The sequence below is a fragment of the Urocitellus parryii genome, chromosome 6 (genome assembly GCF_045843805.1).
Source record: "Urocitellus parryii isolate mUroPar1 chromosome 6, mUroPar1.hap1, whole genome shotgun sequence".
Lineage (NCBI taxonomy): Eukaryota > Metazoa > Chordata > Mammalia > Rodentia > Sciuridae > Urocitellus > Urocitellus parryii.
This window is the reverse complement of record NC_135536.1, coordinates 97442224-97468554: the sequence shown is the minus strand read 5'-3', so window position 1 is coordinate 97468554 and position 26331 is coordinate 97442224. Positions and strand designations below refer to the sequence as shown.

Sequence of the window (26331 nt, the reverse complement as noted above, 5' to 3'; positions counted from 1 at the left end):
AGCAAAGGAAACAAAAAATTATTGATCTTTCATTCATTTATTCATTCATTCATTCAATATTGTAGAGGAATGAGGAATTACTATGTGCCAGACACTTTGTGTGTTTTATCCCATTTAATTACAATAATAATCTTATAGTAGGTAGGTGGCTACAATTGTATTTAATTTTATAGATAAAGACACTGATCCCTAGGAATTTGACTCATCTAAGATCACATAGACATTAAGTGGGAGAAATGGAGTTCATAGGTAAAGGATGTTGCTTCCAAGCTGGCACTCTGTTTTTAACTACTTCATGAGATTTCTAGTGAAAAATCACTTCTTCTCAAAGCCAGTTAGAAAATCTCTCTTTAGATAGATTCACACCCTTGCATGTGTGCCCAGTATTTCCCTTTAGGAGATTAAAATAACAGGAGACCTTAAAGGATTTTTTCTATGACCTATTTTTTCATTGTGTTAGAAGGAAAAAAAAAAAACACCTTTTAAATTGTGAGGTTATGTGCAATTGAGTGAGGTTCTTCCCAGAGTAAACCTTTGTTAATATGTATTAGTTTTCACTCTGGGGTATTAAGAAGGCATGCCATAATCCATGGAAAATAGTTTAAATTTTCTGACACAAACTGTATCATTGGCTAGGAATATAAGCAATAGCTTATCCTGGTCACAGTAGACATCTGTGAGGTAGATAAGACAGGAATGAATGTCTCCATTTCACAGGCAAGAAATTGAAAATCAGAGATTAAATGAATTGCACATCTCAGTATAAGGATTCTGAGTAATTGGATTCTTCCATTTATTGAGGTGAGAAGACACAGGTGTTAGTAACTCTGCTTTCTCTCATACTCTATACCCAGTCTATTGGCAAATGGTGTCATTTCTTTTACATCCAGAATCCAATCATTTCTTATCACCTCTGCAGTCACTGTTGCCCTGCCTAGTTACTGACAGTCTCCTAACTGCTTCATTTATGTGAATTCAATCTGTACTTCACAAAGGACAGTGACTCGTTTGAAGTCAAGATACATTAAATCTCTCCTCTGCCTAATATGTACCAGTGGCTTCCCATGTGTCATGTTAGAGTAAAAGTCAAGATCATTTTAGACTTCTGCAAGGTCCCACATATCTGGGGTCATTTCCATTTCTATGTTTCCCCTTCTTGCTGTCCCACAAACACATAAGCACATTGCTTTCTTGAAGTCTTTGCACTTACTGTTTCCTTTGCATAACTGTGCAAACTGCTCTTCCACGTGTGTGCATGGTTCATTCTGTTATATCCTCAGAGTTCTGCTGAAATTTTGTTTTTTTGGAAAATTCTTCCTGGCCACACTAAATAAAATAGAGCCTTTTTATTTCAGCAGTCCTTATATCTCAATCCTGCTTTATTTCTCTTCATAACATTAATTTCCACATATTATTTGTTTGTTTATTGTCTTATCCTACTAAAATGTAAACTCCATCAAAGTATTAACTCTGCCTCTTTCACTATTAAATCCCCAGTACCTAAACTGTGCCTCACATGTAGTAGATGCTAAATTTGTTGAATGAATAAATGGACGAATGAGTATAGGTAATGGGAAGCAGAGATGGAACTTGAACTTTAATAATTTAAAAAATTTTGTTTTCTTCTGAAAATATTATTTATTCTTTACTCTTTGAATACTTCCTATGTGTTAGTTACTAGTCTAGGTGCTATCAATACCTTTGCATTGCTGTTATTCAGAAGTAGCCATAGTTTTGATTAAATTTGACATACTTGTGTACCTTTTTCAACTTTTGACTAAGTGGAATCAAATTTATATATGTAAATTTGTGGAATCAATTCATCTTAATTTTGTAATACTAAGTAGTCTGGAGAATCAAATTTCAATCTTCAGAAGTATCATATTTCAGTCAAACTAAACAGCCTAGGAAATATTACCTGTTTAATTATGTACCAAATAATTTCACTATAGTTATGTAACTCCTTAAATCTCACCTGACTTCATGTAGGAAGTATTTTTATGAATTATACCTAACTCATTACAGTTAGATTTTATTATATTCCTGAATCATTTTTCATTTAGAAGTTTTAGTATTCACATGTTTTTTATAGAAATATGTTCTTCATAAAGTTATTAAAGTATTCATAAAGGAGCACAATGAAAGTATCTTATGTATTTTATGTAAATTATTAATACAGAACTTAATGCTTATTTTGTAGCTTTAAAAAAAATCAGTTTGTGACCTTTGAACTCCTTTTTTCTTAAACATATATTCTACTTAAATTACAGGAAGAGACACCTTAGATGAATGTGGTTTGAGATACTTGTTAGCTATGCGCTTGCACACATGCCTTTTAACATCACTGCCTCCTTTATACCGAGTACAGCTACTTCATCAAGGTATTCTACTTATTGTTTGACCCTTTGTACACTTTTATTTAGTATTGAAGTGGTGAGTGTGTTCATATTTGTATATGATCAGCCAGTGAATCATTATTTGTTCACCTATCGCTGGTCTTAGGATCTGTCACTTAAGTACGTACTTAACATTTTCTTATGTATCCTTCAGCTTTATCCTATGACTTTTGTGCAAGTAACTCAGTTTTTGAGACTTTACTCACTGAGATTGTAGTAACTTAGTAAATGTAGTTTTCCACTCTATAGAGTGGCTCTGAATTTGTCTGGTATCTGTTCTTTTAAAATTCTATAGATTTTGCTTTTTATGTTGTTATTGTTTTTATCTTAATATAAGCATCATGTTCCAAGTTGCCAGCAAGTAAAAGTGATGTTTCAGGAAGATCTACCATATTGATCCAGTGGATTTTCATATATCTGGCATGCTACCATACACCCACCCTGATTTGAGACATAAGAATTCATATCACCTTCTTACTTACAGATTAAAAAGTATAGAATTTAGAGTGACCTACGTAGGATGTAGGACTCTTTATTAGTAGACATATACTTAGACTCCTTGTTCAGGGCTCATTTTTATTAGACTATATTTCTTTTGAAACCTAAAGCGCCATAGAGTATGCATTAGTATTGTGGGCCCTGAAATACCAGGCTTGATGAACTGTTACTGTTACCCATGTTGCTTACCCTTTACCTATAAATGTCCTTTGAAAACATGATTTTAAATATCTACTTAATATTCTGTCATCTGTCTAAATTATATTTCATCTATCCAACTTTTTAAATTTTTGAAACATTTAGATTATGTTGGTTCTAAAATTTGAATTATCATTATAATGAATGGCCTTATAACCTTGCATGTAAGTATTTATGCATATTTCTGTTTATTCTTCTGATAGTTTCCTAGCAGTTGAATTCCTGAGTCAGAGGGTGTGAAAAATTTTGCCATAGCTTCAGTATTAGGCAGCTTTAATCAAGGCGTGAAAGGCATCTTTATCCCAGATTTATCCCAGATGTTCACTGGAACTCTTGTGACGTTTAGAGCTTGCTTTAAAATTAGGCTTAGCTTCTTGGCCAGAGGGAATAGTGAAGTAGTTTTCAAAATTCAGTGTTGAAGGATATTAAGACTTGTTGCATTAATTTTACAAGAAGTGGCAGTGGCAGTGTGAGACAACAGCCAGGCACCTGGGCCAAATGCTTTCACTTGAATTTCAAGTGAACCAAAACTTTCACTGTTGATAATAAGTTTGATATATGTATGAATAGCTTAGTCTTCAAATACATTTCATTCCAATGATAACATTTTAGTGCCTGTATTTTTGTATGGGGGGAAAGAAACCCACTTACGTTCAGGAAAAAAGTTAAGAGATTTGGGTTTTCTGTTTCCTGTTTCTCATCTTATATTCACAAACTTACAGTATAAAATCCTGAAAGATGACACACTTCCTTTCATTCTTTCATTTATATATAACTATGGAAAAATTGTTTTTGTTCTTTTTTTATATAGTTCTGAAGGTTATTATTTTAAATTTCCAATTTAGGTGTTTCTACATGCCATTTTGCCTGGGCTTTTCATTCTGAGGCTGAGGAAGAACTGATTAATATGATTCCAGCAATTCAAAGAGGAGACCCTCAGTGGTCTGAGTTAAGAGCAATGGGAATAGGATGGTGGGTGAGGAATATTAACACACTTCGAAGATGCATTGAAAAGGTAACTTTGCTTCATTGGATTTTGAAGTTTAAAAAGTCTTAAATGGAAAAACACAGTATCAGTATCTTGCTGAAAAATTGTCATGAAGAATGAATTTGTACATCTGGATATCTTAAGAATTTTATATATATATATATATATTATATATATATATATATATTAGTGGTAGTTGGACACAATACCTTTATTTTATTTATTTACTTTTATGTGGTGCTGAGAGTTGAACCCAGGTCCTCACTCATGCTAGGCAAGCGCTTTACCTACTGCTGAGCTACAATCCCAGCCTGAGAATTTTTTAAATAACATTTTTTGGAGATTTAAAAAACTTGACCTTTGTCTATGTATGTATGAAATGGGAATATTTTTTATTATTAGTTGAGATATATCTTATTTAAAAAAATTTTTTTTTTAGTTATTGATGGACCTTTATTTTATTCATTTATTTATATGTGGTGCTTAGAATCGAACCCAGTGACTAGCACATGGTAGGCAAGTGCTCTACCACTGAGCCACAACCCCAGCCCTAAAAGGTATATCCTATTTTAAGAAAATAATAAAAATTTAAATTTAGGAAGTATACTTAAGTTTTTGTCTTTTATTTCCATTGCATTAAAAAAAGTCTAGTTCAGTAAGTAGTAAACTTGCTTTACACACTTAAAATACCATTCAAAAACCAATTTTTATTTATTTCACTTGAAGAACATATCTGTGCCAGCCAGTGAAACATGATATTTTTTAAGACAGTTTTTTTCTTAAAATCAATTGATGGGTAGATTCCTTCTAGAAAAAAAGAAATTTCAATTTTTTTTTGTTAATGGAAATAATATTAATGTAATATTATTACATTAATATTAACTAAGCACCTGTTATGTACCAGGCTTGGTGCTGGTTTCTTTTCATTAATCATTTCATAAAATCTTTTCTTTAGCCCCATGTTATCATGTCCATTTTATAACTGATGGAATTAAGAATCAGAGTTTGGGTAACCTGCCCAAATTCCCAGTTAAGTGTTAGTTTTAGTATGTTCCTTTTCTATTTAAGCAGAGTTGAGAAAGTAAAATTATCATTCATATTTTACTTTAGGAGTCCATTGAAATTCCCTAGAATTCAATCATTGGTACTATATTTGTGAAGTATGAATTTTTTTCTCCCAAGAATGTAGAACTCTTCATTATTTTATTCCTCTACAATAGGAATTCTAATGTGAGAAACTTATTTAAAACATCCCACTCTGAAATATTTTAATTTGGTAGGTTGGTGGTAGGGCTGTGGCCTCTTCATATTGATTACATCTTATGATTCTGGTATACATGGTTATCACATCACAGTTTAGAATATGAGTATTAAAGAATCATTTTCCTACTATGTATAAGGCAGCCAACAAAAATATCAGTATTCCAGTTCTGAAAATAGCCACAATAGGAATTTGCTCCCACATCAAGAAATAGTTTCTGCTGTAAAGGAAAAGCTGATTATTTTAGCATGTAAATAATTCAGTATCTATATTAAGTATTTTATAGCCCAAAGCAGTGGAAAAAGAAAACATTTTACCTGAAATGTTTCAGATGTATTTTATAGAGATCTCTTTACTTTGTAAACACTGTGGTTTTGCCATTATAATTGAGTATTTTCTGATAGGTATAATTTATTTATTATACAAGTAACTTATTTATTGAAAATAAATAAAAGGACTACGTAAAATTTTTGTCCTGAAGTATTTTTTATAAATCTTTATCTGAATATCAGCAATAATTTCTTAAAAGATGACAGAACATATGGAAGCACTAAGTTAAATGACGAGAGAAGAGAAAAATACTAAAGGGAAAGGAAATTAAAGAATATTGACAGTAAAACATTTTGTGTTGCAATTTTAGATGTTTTTTCCAATTTCTTCCATAATTCAGTAGCTTCTTGCTTCACCATTGGTCGATGAGTTCTAATAAAATATTCACTGGTTTTTGTTAGCCTCTGCAAAAATCACTAAAATTAAGAGGCTTATCTCAGCATCTTTGAGGACTACAATATAGTCTGTATGCTATTGTGTTCAAAAAAATACAATTACATGTAATAATGATATTGTCTTAATTTTTAAACTGACAGAATTGATTAATGCTATATAAATTCAGCAACTTTGGTCATATGAGTCAAAGGGTATTACAAATTATAGTACATGGAGAATTATATACTCACTGAAACTTTTTAAAAAATGTAATTATTAAAAACTAAAATTTGTAAGCCAGGGGCTGTATGTTTAGCTTATTGGCAAAATGCCATATGTGAAGCTCTAGGCTCAATGTCTAGCCCAAAAATAAATATACTATACTAGTTGAGAGAACCTTAAATTGTGAAATCATATTTACCATATACATCAATATTTTTTAAGTTTTACAAAACATTAAGAAATGGAGTATGTTGAATTTTTAAGAATTGGTCACATCTATTAAATAAATAGTCTGTTTTTATTGTTTCCTATGTTAGTTTTTAAAAATATTTTTTAATTAAACATGAACACAATATTTTGTTTATTAATTTTATGTGGTGCTGAGAATTGAACCCAGTGCCTCACATGTGCAAGGCAAATGCTCTACCACTGAGCCACAACCCCAGCCCCCTATGTTAGTTTTATTACTACCTGGGTTCTGATACCTTTCTACTCCTTGCTGTGTGACTATAGACCATTCACAACTTCTTGGTGTCTTAATCACCTCACCAGTAAAATGAGTATGGTAATTGTACCTCGTGGGTTGTAGTGATTCAGTAAGATCAGTGAAAAGTGCTTGATTGTACTGGTGCCAGTTATATGGTAAGTAGTCAATTAATGCTAGATGTTATTCTTATTTATTTTCTAATCACTGGTGTGCAAACTGTCTTTAGGAGCATGTGTCATAAGTCTTTTGAGATTGTGAAATAGAGCCAAGTTTTCCTGTTTTTATTGTTCTGTCATCCATTGAAGTAGCAGGAAAACATTGATTATTGACTACTTGGTTGTAATAGTTTTGTCAGATAGTTAAAATAATATTTTATTTACTATTTAGGTTGCCAAAGCTGCTTTTCAAAGGAATAATGATGCCTTAGATGCCGCATTATTCTATCTTGCAATGAAGAAAAAAGCAGTAGTGTGGGGTCTGTTTAGGTAAGTTGCCTCAACACTTAATATGATTTAGTGGAATGAAGAGTGTGCTTCATATCAGAAACTTAGTGCTTTTGAAGATAGATACATTATCTTGGTCAAATCAACTTACTTCTTTATGCCTTTGTTCCTTTATCTTCAACAAATGGTCAACATATCTTTTCAACTTAACCTAAAGGGTGGGATGTTGTTCTACATAAAGTTGATACAAGCTCATTGGAAAGTAAAAAATACTCTTGTGTCCTGTTTGTGTACATAAGGTACTATAAGCTTTCCTTATTAGAAGAGAAGAAATGCTTGAAAACCTATAAAAATATATACAGTTACATACTTATAACTAAAGTTATTTTTTAGATGGATATTTCCGTTTTTTATTTTCTATTTTTGCATTGCAAAGGATTTCTATTTTTAATTCTATAAAGAATTAAGATATTTTAAATTGATTTAAACACTGATATTTGTGCTCTGATTCCCAGGTCACAACATGATGAAAAAATGACATCATTTTTCAGTCACAACTTTAATGAAGATAGATGGCGTAAAGCTGCTTTGAAAAATGCTTTTTCTTTACTTGGAAAACAACGTTTTGAACAATCTGCTGCTTTTTTCTTGTTAGCGGGTTCACTGAAAGATGCCATAGAGGTATAAATAAGAAAAAATGCTTTGAAATACTTGTAAAAGATTGAAAACCTGAAAAGGTCTTTGAGGAGATTGCAATTTTTTGGTGATATTTTTGTAAGAACAGAATATAACTATAGAAATTGTTGAACTTAAAATAGTAGCACTGTGATAAGTGAAATTATAAATAAGTTCAGAGGAGAAACAGTTTTATATACGGCATATTATATTTCAAGATAATATATAAAATGGCAAAATGGTTTATGAATGCATTTTTTGTGGTCATCTTATGATTATGAACAATTAAAGTACATAGGTCACAATCTCCTTATCTTGTGCAGAAAAGCAGAAATTTCAATTTTTTTTCCTAAATGAAATTCATAGATAAGAAACTAAAATAGTGATTTGTACTGTTCTGTGATATAATTGTCTTAGATATTGAAAAAATAAATGTGAGGAAATTCTCTGTAAATTTTCTCATTTTAAATATATAATGCTGGCAAGTGATTATGAGAGCAATGTTAATTTTCCTGTTACTTATAATTTCTTCCTTATAGTTACTGATTATCATTCTGAGCAATTAAAACAGGTGATTGAAAAATAGAATAGGAAATATTACATGATAGAAGAAATAGGAACTATCTAACAAAGTAAAATTGCTAATAAATTTAAAATTAGTCATTCTTCGTGATTATCTCAGGCATGATTTTTTAAAATTATAAATGCTATGAATTTGAAATGGGAAATTTAACTCAAGTGAATTAGATTTTATTTATTTATTTATTTGTTTATTGGTGCTGTGTTATGGGACCAAACCCTAGGCAATTTCTAAGTTCTAGTTCCTTTTATTATTCTTATTTTTCCTTAGTCTGCTGTGAAATAATCATTTAACTGCCTTTCATTGTCTCAACCTCTGGACTGCCTCCTTCTACCATGATAGCAGATGATTTTAGGGTATTAGTGAGATAGTCCATATCACTAAATAATTATCACTAAATAAAATAAATATTTCTTAAAATTTAAATTTTCAGGTATGTCTTGAAAAAATGGAAGATATTCAGCTAGCTATGGTTATTGCCCGCTTATACGAATCTGAATTTGAGACTTCATCCACTTACATATCCATCTTGAATCAAAAGATTTTGGGTTGCCAAAAGGATGGGTCAGGATTCAATTGCAAAAGATTGCATCCTGATCCTTTCCTGCGTAGTCTTGCCTATTGGGTGATGAAAGATTACACCCGTGCCTTGGATACATTACTGGAACAAACACCAAAAGAAGAAGATGAGCATCAAGGTGAGACTTTTATACATTTCTTTCTTTTTTCTTTTTTCCTAAAGGAAAACGCTTCAGAACTTCATTCAGATTTTTAAAAATATCATTACCAGATTTACTTTTCAACTCTAAGAAATTATCGATTTTTTTGTCAGTTTAGATTAACTATTAATATTTATTATAAAATCTAGCATCTTATAATTTAAGTAATACTAAAGAGACCACACATTTTTAATCTCACAATTATATTTTGAGGAATATAAGTAGAATTATTATACTGTTCTGGTTTCATATACATTAAAAAAGTATGTTTTTAAAAAGCACATTAAAAAAACTGAATGTTAAGGCAAGAGAGTCACAAGTTTGAGGCAAGTCTGGGCAACTTAGTGATACCCTGTCTATTAATAAAAAATAAAAAGGGCTAGGAATGTAGCTCAGTGTTCGAGCAACCCTGGGTTCAGTCCCTAGTACCACCATTAAAAAGAAAAAAGAATAAAAAAATAAAGCATACAGAATGTTTATTACATTGCTTAGCTCTTCCTAAGTAATCATATAGCTATGTTTTTTAACATGGAAAATTTGTATGTTTACACATATTGGTTTGATGCACGGGACTGGAAAATCTTTACTTTTTACACTTTTGGATATCCTAAATAATTTAGATCTTTTAAGCACCTGGAGAGTATTTGTCAGCTTTGTTTGCAGTAAAATTAAACATGGGCACATGGTAACAGAATAGCTAAATAAATACTCTATCCATATACCCAAACAGTATGCCATTTATTTTTATAGTATATCCTACTAAGGACATACAGTCAAATTTATTATTTTAAAGTCACTTTTCTAGTTCACGTCTGTATGTGGTTACACTACCAACTTAACATACAGATTCACTTAATTTTATGGGAAACTTGCCTATAATCACACTGACTTAGAAGGTTGAGGCAGGAGGATTGCAAGTTTGAAGCCAGTCTCAGCTACTTATTGAGACTCTTTCTCAAAATATAAAAAAGGGGTAGAGATATAGTTCAGTGGTATAGTGTCTCTGGTTTCAGGTTCTAGTACCACAATAAATAAATTTGCTTTTTGTAATTTACTTTTTAAAATTTTATTTTCTTTTAATTTTGTATAAAATGTTGACATGGTTTTGAAATTAAATATATAAAACCCAAAGTATTTTCAGAGAAATATAGCTTATTTTCTTGTGCCCTTCTCCCTTTTCAGGGAACCAATTAAAATTTTATACATGTAAGCCTTCCTTCTGCATCTCCTTTTACTTAATATATCCTGGATATCACTCCATAGTATACAGGGAATTTTTTTTTAATTTCAGTTTTATGGTTTTAATGATTACATGAATGTAACAGAGTTTAACCTACCTAAGGTCAATATTTATGTGTCCTTTATTATGAAGAAATGCTGACATATTTTATTCTTTTGCAGTGTAAGTACAAATTAATACTAACTTTTGATGTATCTATTTGGTTTCTGTAGTTATCATCAAATCTTGTAACCCAGTGGTATTTAGTTTTTATAACTACCTTCGAACACATCCTTTGCTTCTTCGAAGAAACCTTGCCTCCCCTGAAGGAACTTTGGCAACCTTAGGTCTCAAAACTGAGAAAAATTTTGCTGACAAAATTAACCTCATAGAGAGAAAATTATTCTTTACTACTGCAAATGCTCATTTTAAGGTTGGATGTCCTGTTCTAGCCCTGGAGGTACTTTCCAAAATTCCAAAAGTAACCAAAATGTCTGCCTTACCTGCTAAAAAAGATCCACCTGATTTTGTTTCTAAAAAGATGGGTGATGTGTCTGCAGAATCAAAAACTATGAGCGATGGCAATGGGAGTTCTGGCACTGACTGGTCAAACATAACTTCAGCACAGTTTGACTGGAGTCAGCCAATTGTTAAAGTTGATGAGGAACCTCTTACTCTTGATTGGGGAGAAGATCATGATAGTGCCTTAGAAGAGGATGAAGATGCCATTGGTTTAGTAATGAAAAGTACAGGTGCCAGAGGAAGAGATGAACAAGAAGATCAGAAGTCCTCAGAGCTTAATATGTTATTGACTCCTCAGGAAGAAGATCATCGTGAAGGTGATACTGAAGTTGATGTGATTGCTGAACAACTAAAATTCAGAGCTTGTTTAAAGATCCTTATGACTGAACTAAGAACTTTGGCGACAGGTTATGAAGTAGATGGAGGGAAGCTCAGATTTCAACTCTATAACTGGCTTGAAAAGGAAATTGCTGCCTTGCATGAGATATGCAATCATGAATCAGTTATTAAAGAATATTCCAGTAAAACATATTCCAAAGTAGAGAGTGATCTTCTGGATCGGGAAGAAATGGTGGACAAACCAGATATTGGTTCATATGAGCGACACCAAATAGAAAGACGAAGATTGCAGGCTAAACGAGAGCATGCAGAAAGACGAAAGTTGTGGTTGCAGAAAAACCAAGATCTCCTAAGAGTGTTTCTTAGTTACTGTAGCCTTCATGGGGCCCAAGGTGGTGGTCTAGCCTCAGTAAGAATGGAACTCAAATTTTTGCTGCAAGAATCACAGCAGGTATGGACATACTTTTGCTTTCGTAATTTCAGTGGCCCTTCCAGCTAGGGCTATAAAACTGTTTTTGCATTAATCCAAATATATTTAGCTGCTCTGTTCATAAGAGGCAGATATTTGTAGTCTATATGGTTTTTTATTTAAGTGAAAGTTTTGGTATGCTTAAAAACTTGAGAGCAAAATTCTCCTCTTTGTATTTTCTTCATCTGGCATAGTACCTGATAAATACCAGGTGCTGAATAAATTTTTGTAGATTGAGTGAATAAGTAAATGAACATACTACTTTTACTCAAGTGTATTTTGTCAGATAACTGTTATTTTTTTTTCTCCTTCATTTTAACTACTTTGAAAACAAAAATTTACTCTCACTTCCAGGAAACTACAGTAAAACAGCTCCAGTCTCCATTACCATTGCCTACCACCCTACCTCTGCTTTCAGCAAGTATTGCTTCAACAAAAACAGTTATAGCTAATCCTGTATTGTACTTAAATAATCACATCCATGATATACTTTATACTATTGTTCAGATGAAAACACCGCCTCATCCCAATATTGAAGATGTGAAGGTAATGTAAAGTTTGTTTATTTGATGTTGTATATATTGAGAAGGTAAATATGTTATATTTGTAGGTCCTCAAACTTGAACTGACAGAAAATATTCTCAAGTGTTCTTACGTGCTACCTTTTCATTTCCAATCAATTCCGGACTATCCAATGAATGTAATTTAAAAGTAAGCATTTTTCTTATTTTTGTAAAAGTTATTGTCTTCCTTTAAGACAGGTATGCTTTTTTGGTAATAAAATTAATTTTCAAGACAGTGTTCTTGCCACTTCATATCCCTTTAGATTATACATTCCCTTAAATGTCATTAAAATTAGAAATATTTATGATTCCTGTTTACATGCCAAAATCCAGTAAAAATGTAAGTTGAGGAATACCTGGGAGAGAACCATGATTAATCAAAAATGGTTCCAGAGATAGTATCCTGTTAGTGTTTCCTTGATGATTGTGTTTATTGAAGGCTATGTAATACTTAGGGACAATCAGAATTTTGACAGAGTTACCACTCCAAATTAAACCTATGCCCTGTGCTGAGAAAATTGAAAATTGTTACATTGCAAGAACTACAAGGGAGCTTGGCAGGATCTGAAGAGTTAGACTTCCACTGTATCAACTTAAGTGTATTTGTGTTCTGCTCTTCAGTTCCTGTGGTGGATGTACAATTCAAATACCCATAATTTTATTTCTTTTATTTGACAACATGTTTGATCTCTGCTAGTACATTATTCTGAAGGATCTAAGATTTTACTGATCACATCAACCTTCTAGAGACTTCTCATTGGTAGTGTGAATTAAGTGTTTGCTAGGTGAAGCTAGACATGTATAAAAGTGATAAAATTTATACAAGTACCAAGTAAACATTTCCAGTTCATAGATATTTGGGTAAGGATTTCAAAGAGACTGAAATAATTTCTAAAGTCCCTTCAAATTTTAAGATTTTATGAGTCTGAAAATGTTTATTCAATGTGGGATATCAAATGTGGTTTTATATCAAATAGAGAATTTTTAAACTTTATATGAATATTAAATGAATTATTTACTTTCTACAAAATCAGCCATTTCACAGTGATTGATACACTTAATAAGCATTTTATTATTATTGAGTATTTTTGTCAAGAGAAATTTATCAGACAAGCTTAAAGAAGAGTTCTTAAAATTCTGTACTTGTTTTTCCTTTTTAAAGAAAATTTTAAATTAAATTAACAATTTAAGTTAATTGTTGGTAGCCTAGGACAAGTCCCAGTAACATCAGTGTTGATGCTTTGCTTAGGGCCTGGTAGATGGCAGGTTCACAGTAAGTAAATATTTGATAAAGATGTGTCTGAAGTAGTTAGCTTTGTTATGGGCATGCATATAAAGATGGGTGAGACTTAGAAGTTTAAAAGCAAAGTTAGTAGTATCATATAGGATCTAGTCTTCCTTATGATATTGCTAGTTTCCTGAGTATTTTCTAATTTTTAATATATTGCTGTTATGTAGAAATGTTAGTATAAAATGTAATTGTGGCTGTTTTGGTTTTAGGTGCACACACTTCATTCACTAGCAGCATCACTTTCTGCATCAATTTACCAAGCATTATGTGACAGTCATAGCTACAGGTAAAAAAAAAAAATCACCCAAAATAGTATTAATATAGCAAAAACATTAAACCATTTCAGAGTTTTATTAGGATTCTGTTTCCAGGGACTGAGAAATCCCCAAATATGACTGACATAGAATCAGAAATAAAATGATTATTTGTTTAGTTATCTCCCAGAAACAACAGATAAATATAGAAAATGACAAGTAGTAAAAGTAAATTATCTTCAATACCATCTTTTTGTTTTCAAGAATGAAAAGCTTACTGTCAAATAACTTACACTAAATTTTTTTCTTAGGAATTATTTCTTTTTGTATTGGATTAGCTTTTATTATTTTTAACTGGTTTTTAGTTAAAAACCTTGAAAAGTGAAAAAGTACATTTCTAAAGTTGAATTATTAAAGTCAAATTTATGCATTTATGTATGATGTAAAAGTCTTTGGAAGATATATCAAGTAAAAGTAACGGTTTGAATTTTTCTAAATGTCATATCGCCTTCATTTAGTGTATACTTCACATGTTAATAAGTAGAGCCATGTAAGTTCTAAGAAATTGAATCACTTGGAAGGATGACCCAGATTTAAATGTAGTATATTTAGAAAATTTTAAAAATAATAGAAGTACGAAATTTATATTAAAATATGTTTAGACTTTTTCTCGTAAATTTAGCAGCCATTTGTGAGAATATTTGATATTCAATAAGGAGTTACTCTTTTAAAATAACCTGTGCTCTAATTTTACCCTTTCTAGGACATGTCTAGACAAATTCCAAAGATCTGGGAATGTAGATAAATGGAAAAAAAAATTGGTTTAGTTGGCATGGTCATCTAAATGATTATTGATAACTTGTTTGATATCAGTCACTGGTAAAAATGGCACCAAAAGAGAATTCAATTACATTGTTTTCAAATATGTACTTTCCAGTTCTTAGTTATACTTTAGTTTCTGCTTTTGTATTTATTCAATTTCACAAAAAGACCCATTCTGAAGAGGAAAGTAAATATTTAGTGACTTTTGGCTTGAGGTTTAGATATTTCTAAAATTATGATTCTCCATAGTTTAGCTCATATTTTTTTAAATTCAGGGTTAAGCTTGTACAACTTTGCAGAGATAAGAAATCCAACAAACTAGTACCCTGAAACTTTCTGTCTACTGTATCTAAACCCAACAATAGTCTGCTTACCTCACACTTCAAAATGAGTGCAAATAGAAAAGATTTCAAAATATTAGGTGGATTCTGGAAAAGAATTTAAAAGAGTAAATGACCTCTGCCCAATGTAGTAAAGTTGATATTTTGTTTTAAAAAGCTATCAATAAACATTTATAACTAATTTCAAGAACTAAAATAAATTCTCATTAGAACAGTGAATTCAAGAACTTTTGCTTTTTTTTAATCTTCTAAAACAGATTATTTGTATATAGTATAATTTCTTATTACCTCTCTTAGGATGATAAATAACTGAACCTATTTGTTTTAGCAGTCAAACAGAAGGAAATCAGTTTACAGGTATGGCTTATCAAGGACTTCTTTTAAGTGATCGTCGAAGACTGAGGACAGAAAGCATTGAAGAACATGCAACACCAAACTCATCTCCTGCTCAGTGGCCTGGTGAGAATTTTAAGTGTTTTTTGTTTGTTTGTTTTTTATTTTTTGAAATCTGTTTTGTAATTCCTTTTTTATTTTTTAATCTTAATTCTTCATGTCTATTATTTGGTTAATAATAGAAATCGAGTTCCACTGACATTTCCATACTCCATATATTATGCATTGATTATATCCTCTCTCCCCTCTTTCCTTTTTTCCCCTGGCCCACTTCTCAGTACCTAATTGTTCCTCTTCTTTTAGATCTATTTTTTGATATGAGAGAAAACATGTAATACTTGTTTTTCTCTCTGCTTTATTTCACTTAACATGGTGTCTTCAAGTTCAATTTATTTTCTTGCAGATGACATGATTTCATCCTTCTCTATGGCTAAAAAATACTACATTGTATGTATATATACACACACCATATTTTTTCTGTGTGTGTGTGTTGGGGGTGAGGTGCTGGGGATTAAATTCAGGGGCAGGGGTGCTCTATCATCAAACTATATCCTACCCCTTTTTTAAAATTTTGAGACAGGTTCTTGTTAAATTGTTGAGGCTGGCCTCAAACTTGTATTCTTCCTATCTCAGCCTCCCAAGTTGCTGGGATTACAGGTGTGTGTCACTGTGCCCAGCCAGCCCTTTTCATTTTATAATTTTAATACAAGGTCTTGCTAAATCTCCAAGGCTGGCCTTTAACTTGGAATCTTGCTTCAGCCTGCTGAGTTTTGGGATTCCAGCATGTACTACCACCATGCCTGGCTATACCATATTTTCTTCATTTATTCATCTGTTGATGGGGCACCTAGGCTGGTTCCTTATCCTGTGTATTATAAGCAGTGCCACATAAACATGGCTATGTCTCTTTTGTATGTTGATCTCATTTCCTTTGGATATATGCCCAGCAGTGATAAAGCAAGATCATGTGCTAGTTCTATTTTTAGTGTTTTGAGAAACTTCTGTATTATTTTTCCTCAGTGGCTATATTAATTTACATTCTTATTAACAGTATATAAGGGTTTTCCTTTCTCCACATCCTCATTGGCATTTAATATTATCTTTTTTATAATAGCCATTGTAATCAGACTAAGATTGAATCTCAGTAGTTTGATTTGCATTTCCCTGATAGCTCAAGATATAGAACATTTTTTTTCATAAATCTATTAGCCCTTTGTACTTCTCTTGAGAATTTTCTATTCAGATTATTTGTCTATTTGTTGATAGGATTATTTATGTTGTTGAATTTTTTGAGTTCTTTATATATTCTGGGTATTAATCCTTTGTTAGATGAATAAATATTTTTTCCTATTCTGTAGGTTGTCTCTACATTTTGTTCATTGTTTCCTTTGCTGTACAGAATTGTTTTAATTTTATATAGTCCCATTTGTCAATTCTGGCTTTTGTTTCCTGACCTATTAGGAGTCCTATCCTGGAAATCATTGCCTGTGCCAATATCTTGAAGTGTTTCCCTCTGCTAGTCTTAAAATTTCATGTCTTATATTAAGATCTTCAATTCATTTTGAGTTGATTTTTGTGTAAGATGAGAGATAACGGTCTAATTTCAGTCTTCTACATGTGGATATTATTTTTCCAGCACTGTTTACTGAAGAGGCTGTCCTTTCTCCAGTGTGTGTTTTTGGTCCCTTTGTCAACAATCATTTGGTTGGAAATATGTGGATTTATATCTGGTTCCTTTGTTCTTTTCCATTGGTCTCTGCTTTTATGCCAGTACAATGCTGTTTTTGTTTGTTTTACTGTGGCCCTGCAGTGTGTTTTGAAATCAGGTATTGTGATGCCTCCAGCATTGCTCTTTTTGCTTATGATTGCTTTGACTATTTGGGGTCTTTTGTGCTTCCCTAAGAATTTTAGGACGTTTTTTTCTAGTTTTATGGAGTTTCATTGGTATTTTGATGAGTATTACACTTACTCTGTAGATCACTTAGGGTAGTATGGCTATTTTAACTATATTAATTCTCCCAATCCATGAATATGCCAAATCTTCCCGCCTTCTAGTGTCTTCTTCAAATAAGATATAAGAAATTATTTAACTCTTAAAAATTTGTTAAGACTTTGGAGTCTCATTTATGATCTATTTTAGAAAAAGTACTGTGTGCTGATGTAAAGAATGTATATTCCATAGATGTCTGTTAAGTCAATCTTATCTGTAGTATAATTTAACTTATCTGTTGGTACAGGAGGGGTGTTGAAATCACCCACTGTTATTGCAGTAAGGGCTTTCTCCCTTTATGTCTAGTAGTGTTTGTTTTATAAAACTAGGTGCTCCAACATTTGGTGCATCTATACTTATTATAATATCTTCTTGATGTATTATTCCCTTCATCAATATATATTGACCTTTCTCTTCTGATTTTGTCTAAAAATTCTATTTTGTTGGATGTAATCCTATTTGCTTTGGGATATTCTATTTGCTTGGAATATCATTTTCCATTCTTTCACTTTAAGTCTGTGTGTCTTTGCAAATGAAGTGATTTTCTTAGATGCATCAGATTGTTGGGTATTGTTTTTTAATCCATTCGGCCAGTCTGTGTTTTTTAATTGGAGCATTAAGACCATTTACATTCAGAATTATTCCTGACATTTTGTTGATTTTTCTTTTTCTAAAAAAAAAGTATGTTTTTTCCTTTAGTACTCATCTTAAAAGTTTGATGTTTACTGTATTTGATAATGTTTGAGTCTTTTCTAATTCTCATTTATGTATCTAATCTTTTAGTGGGATTTATTTTTTCATGTGCTCTAATAATTTTATCATTCTTCCTCTTCTGGGTATAGGATTCCCTTATGCATCTTCTGTAATGTTGGTCTAGTAAGTCATGAATTCCCTTAGTTAATGCTTATCTTAGAAGGCCTTTATTTCCAGTTCTCTTCTAAAGGATTTTCTTTCTGGCTATAGCAATCCTTCAAGTAGTTACTTTTCTTTTAGAACTTGAAATACATCATTTTATTTTTTTTGTCCTGGTGTTTATAGAGTTTTTGCTCAAATTTTACTGTTAATTTAATGGGTTTGCCTTTAACTGTGATGGTGTCTCTCTCTTGCAGATTTTAATATTCTTCCTTTGTCCTGTACTTTCAGCAATTTGTTATGAAGAGGTTCTTTTCTGCATGTCTATTTGGTATGCTATAAGCCATAGCTGGATGTCTCTGTCTTCCCCAAGATTTGGGAAGTTTTCTGCTATAATTTCATTGAATAGGATTTTTTATGCCCTCAGTCTATAACTCTTCTTATTCAGGTATACCAATTATGCGTATGTTTGATCTTTTAATGGTGTTGCAGAGATCTTGTATGTTTTCTTTATGGCTGTCTGAATGTAGTGTTTTGTCAGACTTGTTCAAGTTTTGATGTCCTTTGTTCTGTTTGATCTAGTTTATTGTGGAGGTTTTCAACTGAACATTTTTTCTGATTTATTGGGCTTCTCATTTCCAAGATTTTTGTTTGGTTCTCTTTCATAATCTGTCTCACTTTATTATATTTCTGATTAATATCCTGAATTGACTTTATTAATTCATTCAACTGTTTATGTGTATTCTCTTGGGATTCTTTTGACCTTTTTAAAAAATCATTCTTTTGAATTCTTTATAAGGCATTTCATTTATTTTGATACCTTTGGAATATGTTACAATAGAATTATAAAGTTTAGGAGATGTCATATTACCCCATTTTCTTCATCTTCTTACATTTCCATGTTGAGATTTATTGTATATCCATTGGGATGTATATCTCTTCCATTTGTATGTAGGGGCCTTCTTGGTAAGTGGCTTTGTCTTAATTATATGTCTTGGAGTATCAGTTTGTAGAATAGTGTTGAGTTTATTTCCAATTGAAATTCATAGTATTATCTTCCTGTGACTTCTTTGGCTTTGATTAGTGGGTTTTGACAATATGTACTCACTTTCTCTGTATTTCTCATAAGTGAGATTCCTCTGCTAGTTCAGGAAAGTATGGTATAGTCAGCAGAATAGAGTTTATTCTCTGGTTACTTCTATGATGGGATTGGAAGCCCTTATGAGGTGATGGGGGTGTCCGTGGGAACTGTTGATACTGGCTCTGTTACTAAAAAGCAATTCTGATACTGGTTGCTCCAATTGTTGTAAGGGTCCTGAAGCTTTTATCCTTTGTTTATACCCTGGTGCAGTTCTTGGTGTTTCCTGATATTTTGGTGGGGGCCAGAATCACAGCTCTGCCTCTGTAGTGCTCATATCCAGTTTTATCTATACTGTGCAATCTGACAGGGTATGAAGGTGACCCATGCTGAAGACCCTCAAAAGTGTTATGTCCACAATAGTTGTATTTTTTCTCTCTGCTGTTACCATGGAGTGACTTCAGGAACAAGATATCACATCCCTCTTGAGTATGGGTCACTGGCTGGGGCTTTTGTCCCCCCACACTTTCTTCAAGATGAAGTATTTTCCAAGGTTCAAGCTGGGCTAAGTGTGGATCAGTGGCAGCACACCCACATAATGCACATGAGATCCTGGATTTGATCCTCAGCACTAAAAGAAAAAAAAAAGATTAAAAGAAAACAACAGCCTTAACAACAGAAAAGGGAGGAAATATAGAGTAAAATAAAAACAAAAACCTTCAAAACTTCAAAATAAGCTGAATGTGGTGGTGCATGCCTGTAATCCCAGCAACTTGGGAGGCCGAGGCAGGAGGATTGCAAGTTCAAAGCCAGCCTCAGCAATTTAGCGAGGCCCTAAATAACTTAGTGAAAACCTGTCTCAAAAAATTTAAAAAATGCTGCAATGTAGGTCAGTTAGGTGAAGCACCCCTGGGTTCAACCTCTAGTACCAGAAAAAAAATAAAGAATTTAGAAAATAAAGAAAAAAGAATCAGGCTCATTCGGTGTGGACCTGGTACCTTTTTTGTGAAGTGGCAGCTGAGGAGACTCTGGTGCTCACCATGGCCGACGAAAAGCCCAAGGAAGGAGTTAAGACTGAGAACAGTGATCATATTAACTTGAAGGTGGTGGGGCAGGATGGTTCTGTGGTGCAGTTTAAGATTAAGTAAACTAATGAAAGCATATTGTGAACGACAGGATTTGTTGATGAGGCAAATCAGATTCTGATTTGACGGGCAGCCAATTAATGAAACAGACACACCTGCACAGTTGGAAATAGAGGATGAAGATACAATTGATGTGTTCCAGCAGCAGACAGGAGGTGTATACTAAAAAGGGAACCTGCTACTTTACTCCAGAACTCTGTTCTTACAGACCAAGAATACATTCTCAATTAGAAAACTGCAATTTGGTTCCACTACATCCTGACTACTACAGTATAGTTTTCTTTATTCTTTCATTTTCTCCTTCCCCATTCTTTTATTGTACATAAAGTAACTTGTGTATGTGCACAAGCATATTGCATTTTTTCTTTAAACTAAATGGCCAATGATATGTTTTGATTAACATCAAATGGAGATGGGATGGGGAAAAATACTGGTTCTATGAAAATATCCCCTTTCTCCATTAGTGGCATGCTCATTCAGCTCTTATCTTTATATTCCAGTAAGTTATTTTGCTCTCACTGTTTTAACAAAAAAAAAAAAACAACAAAAAAACCTGAACAACATAAAAATCCATGCATACCTTGTTTGATTGGAGAATTTTAATGTTTTTTATTTATCATTGTAAAACCAAGGACAATTTTATAACTTTTTTGTACGTAGCTGTTACATGTAGGGCAATCTGTCTTTAAGTAGGGGTAAATTACTCTTAAAAAAGATTCCTAGATAGTTTTCCCTTCAAGTCAAGCATCGTCTTGTTGTTTAAATGAACTTCTTGTTTAAAAAAAAAAAAAGAAAGAAAAAGGAATAAAAGAGCAAAACAAAACTAACAAAAGAAAGCAAAAGAAGGAGAAAATGGAAAAAAGGAGAAAAGATAAATTAGAAAATTAACAAACTGTATGTGTGTATATATATGTAAATATATGTACATATATAGAGATTTATATTATTTTGTTTTTTCATACTTTTAGACTTCATATAAATGAAAGTTTTCTCCTTGCCAGAGTGCTTGAATGAGGGACCAAAGGTGGATAATCACAACTTCTGCTGATCAGAGCTTCTCTTGGGTCTTCTTAGGCTGTGTACCCAGTGGATAGAGTGAAGGTTGAGTTATTTATCCTTGGTTCTTTCTGTTGTGCTTTCCAGGTAACTCGTGGGATAGATTTGTGGCTGAAGCTGGTTGGTATTCCTCTCAGTTGATTTCCATGCTGGAATGAGCTAGCATGGAATGTGGATCTTGCAGTATTTTTTTCTGTAGCTTTTTGGGCTGTATGCTCCAAGGGTAGGGCAGACATTGGTACTCCACCATGTCTGTGAATGCCTCTAAGGGAAGGGGAGGCAATGGAGCTGTGAAGATCTGTTTTGTGGTGGGAGAGTGAGTGGGAGAAGAGGCTCTGAGTGATCTGCCACCCTAGATTCTGGTGCTCTCAGATTCAGTTCCCATGCAAAACCAAATCACTCAGGACTGTTAACTTCCCCAGAGAATGATGACAGGTTTCCTGAACCCTGATTTTAAAGGGAAGCACCTTCTGCTTTTCTCTGCATGAATCACAGGGGGTTTGTTTCAGAGTCTCCCTTGCCTCAAACTCTTTAACTAGAGAGTCAGTTGCAGAGACAGTGCTTGTGGAATAGCTGTGGGTTCCTGGAGATAAGACGATGCAGGGATGTCTGACACTTAGAGTGGTAAGCTTGGTCAACAGGGCCTTTCTCAAGATGGCTATGCTTACAACTCTGTGATTATTCATTGGGAAATTCAGATGACTCCTCCAAAGCCAACTAGCTGTTCAGATCCCCAGTCTTAGATGTCTATAAGATACCAGATTCTGTTCCCGTAGAGTTCACTAGAACTCTCTTTAACTTGTACCCCAGCTGAGGGGATACTCCTACTCCCTTGGTCTTGCTGCCATGCCAACAGTGCTGGGGTACTCTATTTCTAGTACTGTTCTGTTAGCCAAAAATCTCTGGGTTTCGCTGGGTTTCTGTCCCTTTACTGTTGAGTTCCAGCACCCTCCCACAGCCACCCACTTCAACATGTTCAGCGTCACTGAGAAGCAGGAGTGTGCTGGGTGCTTCTAGTCCACCATCTTGTCTCTTAGTAGTTCTTTTTTAAAAAACCTACTAGCTAGTTTCCTGATTGTTGCTTTTTGTAGATTTGGTGAATGGTTTTTTGTTTGTTTTTTGATGATGTTTTCCACTATGGATTAGGAATGCTTAGATACTGTAACATTATCTAAAGACTCAGAAACCCAAGGTTTCAAACCCAGTTGTGTTGACCAGCATAAAAAGCAAGGACTTAACATCCTTCATAAGAGTGAACATATCAGTCCTTTATCCTTAGAAATTCTGTATTAGAGTTACAGCAGTATCACAGACATACTTTCAGATACGCCAGAGAAAATACAATTATTTTCAAGAGTGTATATTTATGTACTAGAACAGGAGTGACCCTTCTGTGCTATGTATGTTATGTTGTCATTCCTTCCCTTTTTTCTGGTTAGCTCTTTCTTATTCTCCACTTTAGCCTGTGACCAGCACTGGCTTCATGAATGAAGGTTTGAAATGTGAGAAATCTCTAGGGAGTTTTGAATTAAAGAGACAAGACTCTAATTACCTTTAAACTGGCTCCAGGACAGCTCCTCCTAGCTCCAGCCTCCAGCCACCTATTGTGGTATCGAGGTTTACTGAAGAAGCTAGTGAGAGAGAGAGAGAACACGCCAGGGAGTGGACTTTTATTGGGGAGCAAAAAATTCTGGGGAAAATCTCATCCAATGAAGATTAAGGGGGGGCAACGTCCCAAGGTCAGGGGCGACAATTGGGTCTTCAGGGTTGTGGCTAGACATGCCTCCACACAGATAAGCCCTCGGACCTGAGAAGGGTGAGGAAAGCTCTGGACACAAGATGTGCCTAAGTGCCTCTTGCCCAGCCAGGGAGGTAACTCAAATCACATGCAAGGATGGCCTCCCACACTCCACATCAGTTATTTCAAACCTTCTCTATTCCCTTCAGTACTCCATATATTTAAAATTAATTTAAGCATAAGTTTCTAGAAATATGTTGATTTTGTTTTAAATCCTTATTTTGAAATAATTTCAGACTTATAAAAAAGTTTCAAAAAAAGTATAAAGAATTTTGTATAACCTTCACCCAGACTTCTCAAATATTACCAGTTTATTATCCTTGTTTTATTGTTCATTTCTTGTCTCTCATTTACTCACTCCAGATGTGTGTGTATATCTTAATGGCATTATTTTTCTGAAATATTTGGTATTAAGTTACAGACAGTATATCCTTTTGTATCTAAATATTTTTGTGTTTTCTCTAAAAATAGACATGCTTTTACATAACTACAGAACAATTACCAAATTTAACATTCAACATTGATTCAGTACCGTGCTCTAATCCATAGATCTTTCTAAAATTTCACCAGTTTTTCCATTCCTTTTTCTTCTCCATTTAACATTTAGCTGTAATGTCTCTTTAGTCTCCTTGAATGATGAATGGATTTTCTCCTTCTTTGTCTTTTATGACTTTGACACTTTCAAAGAGTACTGGCCAGTTACTTTTTTAGAATGTCCCTCAATTTGGGCTTTTTAAAAATTTTTTTCTTAATATTAGATTCAGATTATGTATTTTTATCAGGGGAATCATGAAAAAGATGTGTCCTTCTGAGTGCATAGTATCAAGAGGCGTTTGATGTCAGTTATTCCCATTACTTGTGCTGTTAACTTCGATCACTTGGTAACATGGTTTCTGTCAGGTTTCTCCTTTATAAAGTTATTATTTTTTCCTTTATAATTAATCATTATCTTTTGAAGAGTTGCTGAGTAAAATATCACATTTTAGCATCCAGTTATGATTCCTGTGTAAATCAGATATTACTGTGGGTTGACTAGATTGTGCTCTTCTAATTATGCCATCCTTCTGCTTATTACTTAAAATTTTGTAAGGAAGATTTTTTTCCTTTCCCCTTTGTATTTAGTAATTCACTTATTATATCACTAAAGACTAGTAGATTCTTATTGTATAGGTTATAATTCATTCCTATCATTTATTTTGTTGTTCAAATTATTGAATTATTTATTTTGTAGAATACAGATATATAATTTTCACTATACTCCAAATTTAGATATTTTTTCTTTCTGGTGCTTTATGCTGATATACTTCATGTGATATTCTATACTTTTACAGGTGTGAGCTCACTTATTAGTCTTTTGAGTTCAGCACAAGATGAAGACCAGCCAAAACTGAATGTTTTGTTGTGTGAAGCTGTTGTTGCTGTTTACTTAAGTTTATTGATACATGCTCTTGCCACAAATTCTTCCAATGAATTATTTCGGCTTGCAGCCCACCCATTAAATAACCGAATGTGGGCTGCTGTTTTTGGAGGGGGTGTGAAACTTGTTGTGAAGCCTCGGAGACAATCAGAAAGTATTTCGGGTAAGATAAGTCTTATACCTATACTGTATGTATGATCATTGTAAATTCCAAAATTAGAAGATTTTTTTTTTGTTTTAAGAAAATTTACCTTGAAAATCAGTGAGTTTAAAGTATAGTCATCTTCTTTTTTTTTTGGTATAAATAACTAAACCCATGTTAGAATATTTTATTTTCATAGAACAAACATTTTTGAGGTTAATAAAACAGGGCATGTTTGAAGAGGATAATAAATAGTAGAAAGGTAAGTAAGGAGATGATGTTAAGGAATGAGGTTATGGAAAAAGTATAGTTCTTAGATTTAAATAAATCTTCAGCATTTTTCAAGATTGACCAGTGACTTTAGATTAAGTTCATGGTGCTATATAAGGCAGCCATTTCAGTCATGCACAGGGCCTTTTAAATTCCAGTTTCTCTTTGCATGTGTATGTGTAGATATTTTTTCTTTATGGGCAACTGTGTTTTCATCCCACTTTTTTAAGATGGTAGGATATAGTGAGTTACACACAGATACTTTTTTTCTTGGTGCTAAAACATGGAAATAATCTTAATTCATCCCTGGAAATGGTCATATTATACTGACACAGAGTTTAAACGACTCATATTCCAAACTCTTTCCTTAACTTATGCATAGGTTCCTGTGTAAGCTAATGTAAAGGAAGTGATCTCACCAATTCCCTTTGCTTCTGCTTCTGTTATAGGTAGATTTCTCTTTCTTCCTAATTGTAGTCTACTTTAAATCTAAAGGTTATCCCTACAAATCACTTATTTCTCTTCCTGAATTTTCTGTTTTTCATTTCTGGTTATTTTATCCATCAATAAATATCCAGAGTAAGTATCCAGAATAGAAAATCCACAGAGACAGAAAACAAATTGATGGATTGAGTGATTGCTTAGTAGGTGTAGGGTTTCCATTTGGGGTAGTGACATACTTTAGAACTAGATAAATGTGGTACTTGAGCGCTGTTGTAAATATATTGGATACTACTGAATAGTATACTTAAAAGTAGTCAATTTTATGCTATATAAGTTTCACCTAAAGATTTTAAAAAAGAAAATGGATTTGTTGTTCTTTCTAACTCTCACATAACCAATTAGTTCCTAAATCCTGATTTTTTTTTTTAATGTATTCCTTATATCAAGCTCTCCCTGTAGGTTTAACAGCCTACCATACTAGTCAGGCCCTTCTTATGCCATCTTCTGTTTTCCTCTCTAATTGATCAAACAGACCAGACCTCATCTAGGGACTAGGTTAAAAACCTTTAGTGAAAATTGACCTTAAATTCCTAGCTTCAGGTCCAGAGGCTGGTCCTAGCCCAAGTCTAGACTTTGTAATGGTAATTACTCCCCTCCTGATTTCTGTCTAGCACAAACGATATTTTTACTCAAACCTCCCTTGGCCATTTGTTCCTGTTCTCTTTTCCCTTCTTCCCATGGGGTTTCTGCCTTT

General features: G+C 33.0%; 1 protein-coding gene and 1 pseudogene across 2 annotated transcripts in view; both read left to right on the top strand.

Moving 5' to 3' along the window:
* The window catches only part of Dmxl2 (Dmx like 2), a 139210-nt gene that overhangs the window by 94083 nt on the left and 18796 nt on the right, over positions 1 to 26331 (top strand). The window contains exons 19-28 of one of the 2 annotated variants that reach the window (XM_077799441.1): positions 2271 to 2381; positions 3938 to 4107; positions 7143 to 7240; positions 7714 to 7879; positions 8887 to 9151; positions 10625 to 11703; positions 12076 to 12267; positions 13785 to 13861; positions 15324 to 15451; positions 24636 to 24884. In XM_077799441.1, coding sequence (XP_077655567.1) covers positions 2271 to 2381; positions 3938 to 4107; positions 7143 to 7240; positions 7714 to 7879; positions 8887 to 9151; positions 10625 to 11703; positions 12076 to 12267; positions 13785 to 13861; positions 15324 to 15451; positions 24636 to 24884 — 2535 coding nt within the window. Of the gene's footprint in view, positions 1 to 2270; positions 2382 to 3937; positions 4108 to 7142; positions 7241 to 7713; positions 7880 to 8886; positions 9152 to 10624; positions 11704 to 12075; positions 12268 to 13784; positions 13862 to 15320; positions 15452 to 24635; positions 24885 to 26331 lie in introns of both variants that reach the window. The other variant, XM_026390512.2, reaches the window with a different exon arrangement.
* LOC113183969 (small ubiquitin-related modifier 2 pseudogene) lies at positions 20346 to 20616 on the top strand (annotated as a pseudogene).